General features: G+C 37.3%; 1 protein-coding gene and 1 long non-coding RNA gene across 3 annotated transcripts in view; one reads left to right on the plus strand and one right to left on the minus strand.

Annotated features, from left to right (window-relative positions):
* sbno2b (strawberry notch homolog 2b) overlaps positions 1–14,819 on the plus strand; it is a 69,624-nt gene that overhangs the window by 15,070 nt on the left and 39,735 nt on the right. The window contains exons 2-4 of the mRNA XM_088425052.1: positions 2,943–3,167; positions 4,950–5,038; positions 12,310–12,439. Coding sequence (XP_088281178.1) covers positions 3,060–3,167; positions 4,950–5,038; positions 12,310–12,439 — 327 coding nt within the window. The 5' untranslated portion in view covers positions 2,943–3,059. The remainder of the gene's footprint in view (positions 1–2,942; positions 3,168–4,949; positions 5,039–12,309; positions 12,440–14,819) is intronic.
* Positions 1,023–11,255, minus strand: LOC148417376 (uncharacterized). 2 transcript variants are annotated; one of them, XR_015866925.1, is made up of 3 exons: positions 11,024–11,255; positions 4,928–5,028; positions 1,023–2,008 (listed from the first exon to the last, which is right to left on the minus strand). It is a non-coding gene; the product is annotated as an uncharacterized LOC148417376 (long non-coding RNA). The 2 variants fall into 2 exon arrangements; XR_015866924.1 differs by lacking the exon at positions 11,024–11,255 and adding an exon at positions 6,219–6,242.

Genomic DNA, 14,819 nt, shown 5'->3' on the forward strand with positions numbered 1-14,819 from the left:
AGATCTTGAAATCAGCTGAAATAGGCTCTAGCACGCCTTCGCCCCTTGTGAGGACAGCCAGTGAAAAAGATGATGATGATGTATGGATTTTTTTTAGTTATCCTCTCATTTTTGTCGGAGCTGAAATGTATTTTAGATTAATCAGAGGCACTTCAAATGCTGCCAGGTGTGTGCTGACTTAACATGGCCACATCACAGTTGTAGGAGTGTGTGCATTTGTAGCTTTACCTTTGAAAAAAATGTTTCACATGAAAAATGAAATTACAGCTCACCTGTTTTCTGAATTCAGGCATTTGACATTCGCAAGCTGAACCTTGATAAGATTTTATGAACCCTGGGCACCTGTCGTCATTTTCATGGTCAAGTGTAAAAAAATGCCCATCACCTTAGATGGATAAAAACTGTAGAATTTTGCAGCTTTATTAATATTCTACAAGAACTATATTAATTAGAATGCTATGTTTATACTGGGGGAGGTGCATAAAACATATGCATTAAAACAAACGTATAAATAAGTTTTTGACTTGTCCTATTTTGAGGTGACACTGTGTAAGATTTAGACCTAGTTTTTTTTTAAAATTATTATTAAAAATGAATTAATTAATGATTATAAATTTAAAAAGCTTGCAAATAAATGTGTTCTTAACGACCAACAGTATGTTTTAAGTATAATCGTAGGTCTGGTTATCATTAAACTATATTACATGGGGGGTGGCACTCCTCCGGAGGTTGCCATGTCTGGCAGCAGGAGGAGTGTGTTTTACTGCATTTACCATAATGTCCCTAAAGCTCCCACTGACGCTTGCGAAAAATTACACATACTCCCTTTAATTGGGCAAATGAAAAGATTGGCATGGATGCAATCCACATAGAAAAATCTTCTGTCAGCCATGTATTCCATTTATTTCCTGATAGTTAAACAGCCACAACAGAGCAGTTTGGTTTCAGTCACCATCATGAGCAGCTGATGCATTGAAATGAGGCCCATACAGTGTATTTCTATATTAAATGAAGGAACTTAATGACAATAAGTTAATGTTGATCAGGTATGTTACCTTGTTTCCCTTTTTGGCCTAAGCAAAGCAACATCAGCCTGAAAGTAAACTGGCCTCCCTGTGTGCACAGTGAACATATTGTCTCTCTCTAATGCATACACACACCAAGACAGACAAAAGCCCTCTTATTTCAACCCTCGTGAACTCTATTAGTGTTTATTACCCAAGCTTTGTCCCCAGTGAACACCCTAGCGTATGTCTCGGTAGAACAGGGCACACTGTTTGCAAGAGCAGAGTTTAGGGGGAGAAGGGGAAGGATGGAAGGTTACTCACTTGATTAAGGTAGGGACAAGGGAGTGTCGCAAAACGACATGCATTGCAGAGTATGGCAAGATTGGATTGATTCAGCTGTCAAACAGTTGAGATTTGTGGCATATTTAGCCCCCTTTCCACCGATGTCATCTACTCTACTCAACAAAAGCCCACTTTTCTCTGTCAAATTTACCCGGCTCTACTCTACTCGCTCTTTTTGGTCTCTGCTGTTCTGTGGTTCCAAAACGTAACAGCTATAGTGTGAAAGACATTGATTGGTCGACTGTGCGGCAATGCAAACCACCCAGAATAAAGAGCCACCGTTATCAAATGAATGACAATGGGAAGAAAAAGAATGGAAAGGTTTTCACTTGCAAACTTCCTTTGATGGACTTAAAATTAATATCGCCTTCTACATACAGAGACAGCACATCGGAAGACTGGTTAGTATGTCTCTGCCCTTCCTATGTGTTGCCTGCATAGGATTTCTCTGGGTACTCCGGTTTCCTCCCACATTTCAAAAACATGCATGGTAGATATATTGAATACTCAAAATTGCCTGAGGTATGCTTGTGAGTATGAGTCGTTTGTCTGTGTGCCCTGCGATTGGCAGGCAGCTAGTTATGGGTGTACCCCGCCTTCTGCCCGAAGTCATCTGGGATAGGCTCCAGCACGTCTGCGCCCTTCATGAAGATAAGCAGCTAAGGATGGACAGTAGAAATAATGGTTTAGCAATTATGTCAGTCTTTTTTGCTGCTTTTTTGGCAGACACCAGTTTTTTTTGTGAAACCCAATTTTTTCTCCTGCTTAGTGCTTACTACTGAGGCAGGGCGATTTTGCCTAAAAATAAAATCTCGGATTGACTGATTTATTTTTTCTTCTGAAAATTTAGATTTAAGATTCCGGATATTTTTTTCTCTTTTTTTTTTTTAAGAAAAAAAGGAAAGATTACCCCCAAAAAAATACTTGAAATACTTAAAATAAATGTTGCATAGTAGAGCATTGTATGAGATTGATAAAGGTAAATTTAAAACCCCCTCCCCTCCTTTTTTATGTATTTATTTTTTTCAATCCATTTTTGACGGAAGGAAGAGCAACCTATCGACTATCTCTGACTTGTGGCATGATCATGCTCCATGGGACAATTTCGCCCCAGTATTTATCCCTGTATATTTGTATGATTGCTTAATCTTTAGCAATGTGCAACACAGCTGCTACCGTGATCGCATGCGTACTCCCTTTTGTAAGTACTGTAATTCCCCAAATGTAAGACGCACCTGTGTATAAGATCCTACCTTAATTTTGGGATCAAACCTAGTATTTTCTATGTTACCGTGTACAGTACAAGATGAACCAATACTTTGTCAACAATGTAAAAACTAGCAAAACAGAATAAATGTCATCTTTTTGTAAACTTCATATATTCTCGTGTTCATATCATTAAGTTATATCTTTGTTGTGCGTTAACTTAAGCGTGTTTCAGATTTCCCACATTGTAAGCGGTCAGTGAATGCCTTACCACTGTGAAAAACGAGGGATCACAAAAAAAAAAATACTGTCATCGAAAACATTTCATATTGTAAATTGGTTGGAAATATGGGTAGGTAAACTTATTATGTCTTTTTTTTTTTTAAGGTCATGGAGCGTATTTCTCTTTGCTAGAGATACGATCTGAGACAACGCGAGCAGCGGAGTTGGCAGTTTGGGCAGTAGCTGAAGTCATCTTGTGATCATGTTTGCAACTCCAGTCTGATGCCCACCCTGCCCTCAGTGCTGGCCATGGACGGGGAGAACTACCTACATCCAGAAGGCCCTCAGCTGGATGCCAGCTTGTTCTCTGTAGCCTCCTCAAACATGGAGGTACACCGAAATGCTTTTATTCATTCATTCATTCATTCATTCATTTTATTTTATTTTAGGAAGGGATTCCTTTTATTATTAAACTGAAGAAAAAAAAACTACTTTCGCAATCATTTTGCTCAATTTTTCAATTTCCACATTTTTTTTCAATACTTTGTTTATATGCAGTATCTAGTCCAGGCTAGGCAAACTACGGCCCGGGGATCATATGCGACCTGTTAAAAGGTTTTTAATCTGGCCCGCCAAACTGGGAGAAATTATCGATAAGAAGGAAAGTGATGATGTTAATATCCTAAAGGATAGCGGAACTGTCAGTGCTTTAAAATAGTAACGATTAGCGATTTAAAAAAAAAAAGAATCGTTTATTTAATTTTCTGTTACTAGAAGAGTCATTTCAATAAATAGATCATTCATAATAAATAAATAAATTAATTAATTACCTACGTGGGAGTTGAATAACACTGTTGCAATGTTTGTGTAGATTTTCTATTGAAATTAAAGCATTTTGTTAAATTGCAGCCCTCAAGTCAAAAAGTTAGCGTCATCAAGTCAATACATGTACTTTGAGTTTAAACATTCTTTTGAAAGAATTCATGAAACCATACTTTGAAATACCCATATCCACACATGTACACTTTTAACACAGACATATCTTTGCATTAAGTTGGTCCTGGTCTTAAGCTTTGTGAGGACATCACTTCCCCACAAGTCATAACAGGTACCGCTGTTTTTATACAGCTCTTCTATACTCTGGCAAAGTAAATAATTATGTACTCAAAATTTCAAAGTATTCATCAAATAATTGATTTGTTCATTCTATATATTTAGCTCTATTAATGATTATTAGAGTTCCTTTCTCTAGTTTAAAAATACGGTAGGCTCTAAAACTGACCACCATATATCATGTGGAAGTAATGACAAGCATATCTGAATACAGCATATTTTCCACAGTGTAAGGCGCACCTAAAAGCCTTGAATTATCTCAGAAGCTGACAGTGCACCTTATACAGTGCATAAATTGCAAGTTTTCATTTTTGGGACAAGAAACAATAAAATAACTTGCCGCCATGTAAGTTCTTAGATTTTTACCTCTTAAAAATTTGAATTGTAAAAAGTACATTAATAATAGAAATCAATTATTAATGTACTTTTTACAATTCAAATTTGTAAAACACCCTGGCTGTAATTTTTATGCTATATATGCTCTAATTTTGAAGCAATTTCTATGGGTACAAGGAGCTAAAACTGCGGGTTTTTGTAAAAAGAAGCGCAATTTAAAAAAATAAATCCAGAAACTGTTTTTAAATCAATAAAACAATATATTTGAAGGTTTGTGGTTATTTTTGATTAAAACAATTAAGTTTAATATGTATTTGTATCATAATTTTATTCTTTTCAACTCTCGACTCGTCTTGGCGTTGATTTGTCATTTAATGTAATCGAGGTATTTTTCCCCATTCTTCCAATAGTACGTTTCACAAATTATCTTTATTCTTCATTTCTGATTGTTTATTAATAAAGTTTAACTGACTTATCTGATTGTTTGGTGGCATTCCTTTTAGTGCAGCTTCATCTAGTGGATGCCAACCCCAGCCACTACTGTAGCTTCTATTTTACGCACCTTATAATGCGGTGCACCTTATATATGAAAACTGTTTTCAAATTAGGCCATTCATTGAAGGTGCGCCTTATAATCCGGTACGTCTTATAGTGCGAAGTATACGGAAAGTGATTGTTGTGCACTTTCTCTTAACACGAACCTGTGGTTTTGTGTGCTTTTAGAGTTCACTGTTTGCCTCCCCTGGCTCCTGGAGGTCCTTCTCTCAGCAGGCTGGATACGGCGTGCACTGCCCTATGCAATCTGGAAACCAGTAAGTTGCTTTGTTAAACCAAACAATGGTAGACTTTGGTGTATTTAGTCTATTTTATCACTCTGCGTTTTTACTGAATGTTTTCTATTTTTGAAATGATTGCCTTGGCCATTTTGTTGCTCTGCAATTTTCTTGGATCTTTTTTTATATTTTATGTAATTACCATGGCAAATAGATTGGTGGATGTTCAGTGTACTTTTTACATAATTACCATGGCAAATAGGTTGGTGGATGTTCAGTGTATTTTCATAAACTGTAATACGGTATTTCCAAACAGTTTATCCACTTTGAATCTGTTACTATTGGAAAATGCTGTGTCGAAAATAAGAATGCGATGCAGGCCAGGTTTTGCTGTGGCCTTGAACGTATTTTAATTTTTATTAGAATATGCCTCCAACTAAATGCAGTTAGCTGGACTTTGGACGCCACTGACCTAAATCAGTGTGAACATTCTGTTAATGTTTTTGTGTCCATGGCAACCATAGCTCACCACGTGAAACATGATTTAATTTAGACATGTGTTGTGTATACACTGTATACAACACAAATTTTTAGCAGGCAGGTAGTAAGCACAGGGTTATCGACACACATATCTTGATCTGTTACCATGTATTTAGTTTTGGTTTTGTTTAAATACAAATATAACTATAAACGCAACTATTATGGTTGAAATAATTTATTTATTCTATTAATTCCTGCATATTCATAAATGTTTCAGTTAGTTCATGCAGTTTTCCAAACACAGCTAATGACACAGGCAACATTACCAAACATTTCATTTGGAATTAAAGGACATTGCCCTCCAATTTACTCATTTAACATCAACTATCACTGCTTTTGTGGCCTAAAACTCATCCTTGAGGCATCCCCATTTACAACAAACAAAATCTATTGGTGTACGAGACGTGCAGAGAATTCAACACTTTCTCAATCCTAGCCAGTCTTCATCTTGTGCTCTTTGCACATGTATTTTTCATACTTTTTCAAATCATAATTGTAAGTTTGTCATGATTTGAAATGAAAACAACAGCAGCAGCAAATAAATAACATGCAGTGACCAGTTTAGGAGGGGGGTGGAGAGGTTGAGACCCTGTAGCCATTGGCTGTATTCTTTTAGCGTATGACCATAAATACCATGGTTGAACACCATGATTCATGATTTATTTATTTACATACTTACCTGCATTAATGGCCCCAAATTCGCTATAAGGTAAAGTCCAGGAGTCCAATTTAAGTTTGAAACCGTCTTTAATCTGACAATGTCTTTCGACTTTATGACCTCATAGCTGAATTAGAGGTGACTGTCAAAGGATGTAAGTGCATGAGCGGCAGGGAGCTTGTGTGTGTTGCACTCTCCATGTGCATCACAACTTTGCTGATCAGGTGGATGCATCTTGTCAGGACAGGTGACTTAAAAGTAATCCACACTAATGCATAGTGCCATCAATGAGCTCCAAAATGTTAGAAGGGTTTGTGTTGTTTTTTTTTTTTTTTTAAAGGGACACTGTATAAGATTTAGACAAATTTTCATTCCGGCCAGCAGGAGGTGCTGAATTTACCATTCTCCGTAGTTATAACAAACATGGCAGCCTCTGAGAAGTGCCATCCCCCATGTAATATAATTTAAAGATAACTAGACCTACGGTTATATTTAAAACATACTGTTGGTTGTTAAGAACACATTTATTTGCAAGTTTTTGAAATTTATAATTTTTTTAATGTATTCCTATATATTGAAAATCGGTCCAAATCTCACAGTGTCCCTTTAAGAGAAATTATTGTTTACCTCTCAGTGGTTTCAAAAACTTAACTTTTTGTACTCTCTTTTAAAGGGGTTTGTTAACAAAACATGGTTTTGTAACAGCTTCTTGGTTTGATGGAATTGAATCAAGGTATGCAGGATACTCTTGTCACTTGTTGACACTGCCTGCAGTTAGACTCTAAGGATGATTGCGACCTGTTGATAGTATGCAGGTTTCACATTTCATAATTGTGCTGGCTAAAAGGAAAAGAATCTCCACAGTTATATAATATCAGGCGACATTGTGAGGATGTAGACTAGACACCCAGTAAAGTGCAGCCATTTAACCAGGAATGTTGCATGAGCTATTGTGCGAATAAATAATCGACATGCCTTTGAGGCAGATTTTTTTTTCTTGTTATAGAGGGTCTATCACAGTCTCAGCTGTGCTGCTCATGAACAATTTTGAAAAAAATATTTTCCTTGATAATATTCAGTGAAATAAATCGCTAATAAAACAGTAAATCAGTAATGTTGTATGCTGCACAAACGAGTTCATCGCTCACCTCCAGCAACAACCTAGAGGACGCATTATTATAGTTAATACTGTGGTTCTTTTGCAAGAGCATCAGTTACAAGTTTTGAGCCATCGCTTGAAAACACACAGATCAATGTAACCATCTCGTGTCTTCAAATATTATGTGGCTGCACCTAAAAGTGATTTCAATAGTTGATTCATGTTGATTAGTTAAGTAATTATTCAATAAAACACAAACACGTGTTTATTAAATTACTGGTTGGGTTCAAAAAAAGACAACACATGTAGATATTTTTTTTTGAAAAGTACAATAAAAAGTTGCAAATGTTTTATTTTGATTCAGCACAAAAATAAGGAAAAAATAATCATAAATGATTAGCAATTATAGTAATTTGATAATCTATTAGTTATCAATGAATGAATTAATTGTTGAAGCTCTTAAATAGTATGTAGCCTATGTCGGTGAACTCCGGCAAATTCTGTTGTGCCTTTATAATGGGATGAACAAGGGCTGGGCAAGTTTTGCCTTTTTTTTTTTTTTTTTTTAATCTATTTTTGACTTTTTGGAGATTTTTGTTTTCCCCCTCATTTTTTTCTTTTAAGAAAATAAGTTATTTATTTATTTATTTTGCATGCCATCTCAGTAAAACCAAACTCAAGGATTTTCATTTATACAAGACCAAATTGCCTAGCTGCAGCCTACTTTGCTTCCAAAGGGGAAAGACTCCAGTTAAGTTGCAGTGCAATCTAAAAGCACCATGAATTAACAGCAGCCAAACCAGTTAAACATGTCTGACCATTTTACAGTGGTGTGTGGTAAAATTTGTTTAGCATCAAGAACTAAAATGTGGGGATGAAGTGAAAAGCGCATTGCGTGAGTACTGCCTAGGTGCAACAACACAGCACCACACCAAGCCAATTGTCCTTGTCTTGATTTTAAACAAGCCAGACATTCCATTATAACTTTTTCACAGAATAATAAATGTCCCCCACCTTTCGACAGTGTCATATGAACTAATCCATGAAGCTTGGGTCAAAATTTTTGTGATCATGCAAACGGCTCACCAAATGCCTCGCCAATACCTGGCCTATGAGGCTCCCATCTCGGTGATAGCGGCTTAATATGGCATAGGGCTTTGGCCACCGGAGAGTGGAAGCAGCTGATGATTCGCGGGATTTTGCTAAGTGAGACTGAGCTCTCCATTCAGAATGAATGAGTGCTGGCATGAGCTTTACACGTGTCTTTCGGAATACCAATGAAACTATTTCATCCATGTTCATGTGAAATTGCAAAAATGGTTCAATATTGACGTAACATTAAAAACAAATGTACTGTACAAGTGCTACCTGAAAAATTACAATATCAAATAAACATTATTATGGCAATTTAACATAAAGGATTAAACTAACAAATTGTATTGAGCAATTTGTACATGCAAATCGATATATCTCAAGCCGTTCCTTGTTGTAACTTTGCTGATTAAGATTTTCAGCTTATTATAACCACAAACACAAACGCCGAAAATTAGAATACTTTGAAAAGCTTCAGTTTTGTATGTTCAAAAAGGCAAAGGGTCCTGAGCCTTTTAAGAAGTCTTGTCTTTGGTGATCTCAAAAGAGTTTGGACATGGGGAACACTGTTGATCAGAATCCTGTGCAGAAAACTGTTATTGACTTCCTCTACAAGCTGGAAAAACAGCAAAAGAAGCCCAAGTAGCCCAAGAAGCTGGGTGTTCTCAGAGCGCTGTCTCACAGCACATTTAACGGACAGTCAAGCCAGACGGAAGACTGCAGGTTTGAGAGGATGGTCAGGAAAGGGTTTTTCAACCTTCATCAGGAATGGACCAATGTTGGAGTTGTTGCCTCAAGAGAAACGACACGCAGGAGGATGCTGGCCATCTAATACTGAATTCCGGTTGTCAAACCTCTCCTCAAAAGTAAGCAGCACCAGAGGAGCCTTTCTTGGGCAAGAGAAAAGAAGGTCTGGTCTGTTGCCCACTGGTCAAAAGTCCACTTTTCTGATACGAGCAAGTTTTTCATCTTGTTTTGCAACAAAGTTCCCAGAGTCTGGAGGAAGACTGAACAACAAGTGGGATAAAAGTTGCATGTCCAATATTAAGTTTCCCCAGTCTATGATGACTTGAGGATCCATGTCAGCTGTTGGTGTAGGTCCTCTCTGCTTCATTAGGTCAAACATAACCACTGCAGTCTACCAGGACATTTTAGAACACTTCATGCTTGCTTCATCTGAACATCTTTATGGACATGCAGACTTCATCTTCCAGCAGGACTTGCCACCTGCTCACACTGCTAAAAGTACAAAGTCCTGGTTCAGACCATGGGTTTTTCAAGCTTGATTGGGCTGCACACTTACTAGACCTAGACCCCTTAGAAGATCTCTGGGGCATTTTTAAGCACTTGTTTATTGTTTGCTCTTCCTGTACAAAGGGCCACAGTTGAAGCATGCTGGTCTTCCATAATCCTTGAGATGTCACAAACAGGTAGCATCCATGCCAAACCGGATATTTACATTGTATTTATAGTCCTTTTTACATTGACTTAATGTAATATTCTTTTTTTTTTTTATTTGCATTTTTTAATCTATGAACCATGATCAGCAAAATAAAAATAAAAAATTACAACTTGATATGTAATGATTTGCATTCTGTTTGTATGTTTAAGAATGTCAAATTCATCTTTTAGTTGAATTGCACAAGTACAACATTCTTTTAATGATATTAGTCTTCTGAAGACTACCTGTATACAGTACATATATTATAGTATTTAAGTTGTCATTGGCAAACAGCTGTGTCTGTCGAATTTATTGCTGGCTTAAACCCCAAAATAGATTTTTAGTGATGTGAAACAGTGAAAGCTGCTGTGCATTTGATCTGCAACATAGTATTTTGCAATTTGCTTTACCATGCAACGGCAATTCATATTTTATCACAGCTGCAAAAACGGTGGCGGAGACATGCAACCCACCACTCTGCAAGTGGCTTGCACAATTTATTTGGTCCCACCACCATCCTATATGTTGCCTCATGAAATGGAAATAAAAATGGACATGTAAAGGAAGCGTGTCATGCGCAGCCAGGTGGAGTGGGATGGTGTAGGTTTTTTGGGGCTGAAGGAAAATGGGCAAAAGTAATTTGGGTACAACTACTGACTTTGAGAATTGGTGAAAAGTTGTGTTAAGTGCCATTGACAGAGGACAGTTTGAATGTACTGTACTGCAAGTCACTCAGCTGTTAACTTGCCAAGATGACTTGTTGATAACTTATGTCATGTGATGGCTTTAAGAGCCAGGGAGGGGATTTCCAATTCAGGAAAGCATTTCCATTTATTTGATTGCATCAATTGCTTGAAAGCAAAGCACGCAAGGACAATTGTGGCCTGCTTGTCCATCATTAACAAATGTCTCTTTTCAAACCAACTGTGTTTTCATTTTACACCCTGTGTTAGCTGACATGCACAATATTTGACATATTTTTTTTGTTTTTGATATTCTACTCTTCCGATGTGTTACACTATCTCGCGATCTTTGACAAATGCTTGAGGACACTGAGATAAATCCTGCAAATAGCTTTGGCAGAGCTCAGAGCTCTGGCATGTGATTGGTAGATGAGTAAAAGAGCTGTGCGCTACAATGGGTCCACCTAAACAAAGGTTTGATTTTGGTAGTTTGGGTGTGTTCAGTATTTACCTTTTTCAAAGCACAGACGCTCGTAACGTGATAATGAGTCGCTCTCACGCCATGAAGTGGAATTATCTTCACTTAGTGGTTGGTTCACAAGAGGCTGCTATGAAACCTCTAGAGTTGATGTATTTGGACTTCCAAGTTGTTGTTTCCGGAAAATTGCTCCAAAGCTGCCCGACATCTGTAACTGAGAATCTGCGTACCAGTCATTGTTTAAATTTTTCATTTAACAATTACAAAAAAAAAATCCAACCAAAAAAACCTATGTGTCTTGTTACAGATACTGAAAGATACCATTGAAGAAAAATTAAAACATCTGACCTGAGATCAAAACCTGAAGCATCAGACTCATAGACGATAATAAATACGTGAAGCATATTAATGGCAAATATTATAAGTTGAAATAAAATGACATAGCAGCACAGCCATATAATTTTTATTATAATTTTTAAACAAAATAAGGGGCTTCCTGATATCTGAAACCTTTAGAGCTTTTCTATTATTTTAATTTGTGTCAAGTATTTGTCGATAAATTTATGAAGCAAATTTTGGTTTTAAACTTATCCATTGCCTTTCTCAAATAAAGGATTTTTTTTTCCCCTAACATAATGCTATTATGATTTATTACTGTTTTTTTCTTTAATGTCAAATAAGCACAAAATGTTCACCATTACTTTCCGAAATAAAAGTAGATGATTGCAAAAGTTTATTTTTGATTTAACACAAAGATAATCAGTCTGTTTCGTAAATGACTGAAGAAAGTTGATATTATTAAATGACTGAAAGACTGAAAACATAAGGATTTGGACAAATTTAGCTCTCTAAACGATCATTTTCATGCCCAGTAATAGCTAGTAGAGCCTACTTAATCAGTTTAGTCACTGAATTACGGTAGTTTTAGTAGCATCTGCTACAGTACAAATGAATAATTCAGAGCAACTACATGATTTCCTATACTAAGAATTCTATTTCTTGTTTCAGTCTTCCTCTTTGCCATTATTGCAATTCTTTTGCGGTAACATCAAAACACACACACACACACACACACACACACACAAATAATAGAAAAAAACATTGCTTATCCTGCTTATCATCGCTCATGTATGTTAGAACTTGAAGCTTATTTGTGAAGAATGAAATTGAGTGAATTCCAAATGGGATTCCAAGTTTTGGGGTGTTCAAGCTTCCTTTGTACACTTTCCCAGGCTTCCAATATGTTGCAGCACGGAGATCTACCTTTACAACATTTGTTTTTATGAAAAATGAAGCATGACCTGTTTCACTCTTTCCAGGCAATACCACTTGAACAGCAGCAGCGCTACCACCACCACTACACCGGATTTTCACTTTGACATGTACTCTGCGTTCCCCGACATGGATTTCTCCTGCCTCAATCTCCCCAGAAATGGCGATTTCCCCCAGGTTGGTGAACAGCGAGGAGTTAAAAGTTTCTCCCTGTCTTATCAGAGGGAGGCATCTCTGCTTTTCTTCCCACCTTCCTCCTGTGTGTGTATTCATTTACCTTGCCTAATCTACCACAGAGCCAACTGATTATAGCCTTGTGTTGTCTAGACAACCGCAGTACATGTCTATACATGTCATCACTGGGAAACTGTAATTTGGCCTTCTTATACACTTAAACCAAACCAGAAATCATGCTCAGAGTTGTTTGAAAGTTTTTAGATCAGAATGTGTCTAGTTGGGCTGAATCGAAAAGCATAAATATTGATGGTGAAGAATATCGGGGCCCAGAGATTGTGTAAAGGCCTATTAAAAAAATAGAATTAGTACTGCATAACTATATTGTAGATGAAATATCTTGGGGCCGGATAAACACACTTTGTGGCTAACCTTGGCACTTGTCAGTTCTGAAGAGTCCCATTGACATGCCATGAGTTCAAAGGGAAAAAAAAGTGGATAGTGAATGTATGTAAGGCTAGGTTCACACTGCCAGCAACGTCTTTCTCTTGCTCCCAGCGAACAAGCAAGAGCGAGAGATTTTGCTGAGTGCACTCTCCGCATGATGATCTTTGAGCAAATCCCGCATCCCGTTCACCTGTAAACCTAGTGAATGTTAAATTCAGAGTTTTATGAGGTTGTCCTTTTGTTTTTTCCAACAAAATAGCTGTAGTCATCTTCTTCATTCACTGTTTTTTGTCTTCATAAATCAAAATGAAGTAATTTGCTCCCTACGTAATGTGTAGCAACCTGTAAGTTGGTTCAGGCTTGTCTACATAATTATCTTTGATGAACAGGTTCTCAGCTTCTTACTGCTAGCTACTTGCTACACTACCTAGCTAGCGGTGGTAACCATACCTGTAGATATACAAGCAACAGCGTGAGCCTTAACTTATTGATGACGCACTTATGAATTCTTTATGGCCTTTGAAGGAGTTTTTTTTTTCGTTTTGTTTTGTATTGTTTTGTTTTGTTTTGAACAAACATCATACCTGCATCTATAATACAAGCCACATGTGTCATTTTATAATCAGGGGCTGTCTGACCAGTGCAGGACTTTCTCAAGAGGGCAGCCGCTCAAGGGATGTATGTTTGTGTTAAGCTTCTCTTTCCTAAACTATCACATCGCGTTTCAACATGTCTTGTGGAAGCTTGACTTCATATGTCGCACTGTTGTTATTTGAACTAATAACTGGAAAGAAAAAGGCCCACATTCAACACCTTTGTGTTGCTCATCTCCCACCTCTATTGTGGACAAATAAGGGCGCATTCGGAAATGTATCTTGAGCGCACACCGCTATACTCCAACCTTGCGAAAACTTAAAGCATTAATGTTGCGTCAGAGTGCACCATAAATCGAGTGGGTGTGGTTTGTAGGGCTGTCACTAACGATTAGTTTAATCACCAATTATTTTTTTGACTACTAAATCAAATTAGCTAAAGCTCTGATGCAGAATCCAAATAACCCCATGAGCCGTTTACTTCACCTCAAAGACAATATAGTATATTTAATATGCACACATAACTTAAAGACGTATTGTAGAATGTTTACAGTTACTGTTTACTGATTTTATGTGAATGCAGCACACGCACTAAGGCATCTCAGAGAGACACCATGCTTTGGAAGCACGTGTCAAGCGAGCGAGAGCGTGAGCCATTGGTTTCAGTGCATAATAGCGCTGATGCTGAAAAACGATGCAAAGTACATCACAATGTCCTTCAGTTTGTGCTTTATCACTTGATAGTTTAGGTTTTGGACAGACTCTAATGGGAGGGGTGCAGGCAAAACAGACCACAGCCTTATTGCAACCAGTAGTTGTCTTTCATTTTGTTTCTGGGTCTGATTTTTATACGCAGGGATTGCAGTGGTTATACATTCAGACCATTGATTAATTCCTAGTCCCGTAAAACACAAATTGTGATTTGATTGTCTGTCCTTTAGTGAGTACAGTATTCAAGTAGCCATTATTCAATAACAGTGTTATTTTTCCCCCTGAACACCTGAAATAAACCTGATTGACCCTTCCAGAATTTGTGTCCAGGGATTGTTGAGTCACTAAAGATTTTCCTAGCCAATGTCTTAGTTCTTGCTAAGTCTTCAAGAATGAGAGGATTTGTGTGGATGTCTATTGAGCTTTTCCACTCTCCTGACTGTTTGCTGAAGTCTGTTTTCGTTTTGTGGCATTAAGGAAACAGACAGGAATATGATGGATGAGCAGAGAAAGGATTTGATGACAGCCCTATAGAAGCATGTTTGCGGAATTTCTTGAGTCTTTTGTTTGGAAGTGACGAGGAGGAATAAAGTTGACTACTGGAATAATCTCACACACACAGTACAGCAGTT

The sequence above is a fragment of the Hippichthys cyanospilos genome, chromosome 10 (genome assembly GCF_059441005.1).
Source record: "Hippichthys cyanospilos isolate Australia breed blue-spotted pipefish chromosome 10, RoL_Hcya_1.0, whole genome shotgun sequence".
NCBI lineage: Eukaryota > Metazoa > Chordata > Actinopteri > Syngnathiformes > Syngnathidae > Hippichthys > Hippichthys cyanospilos.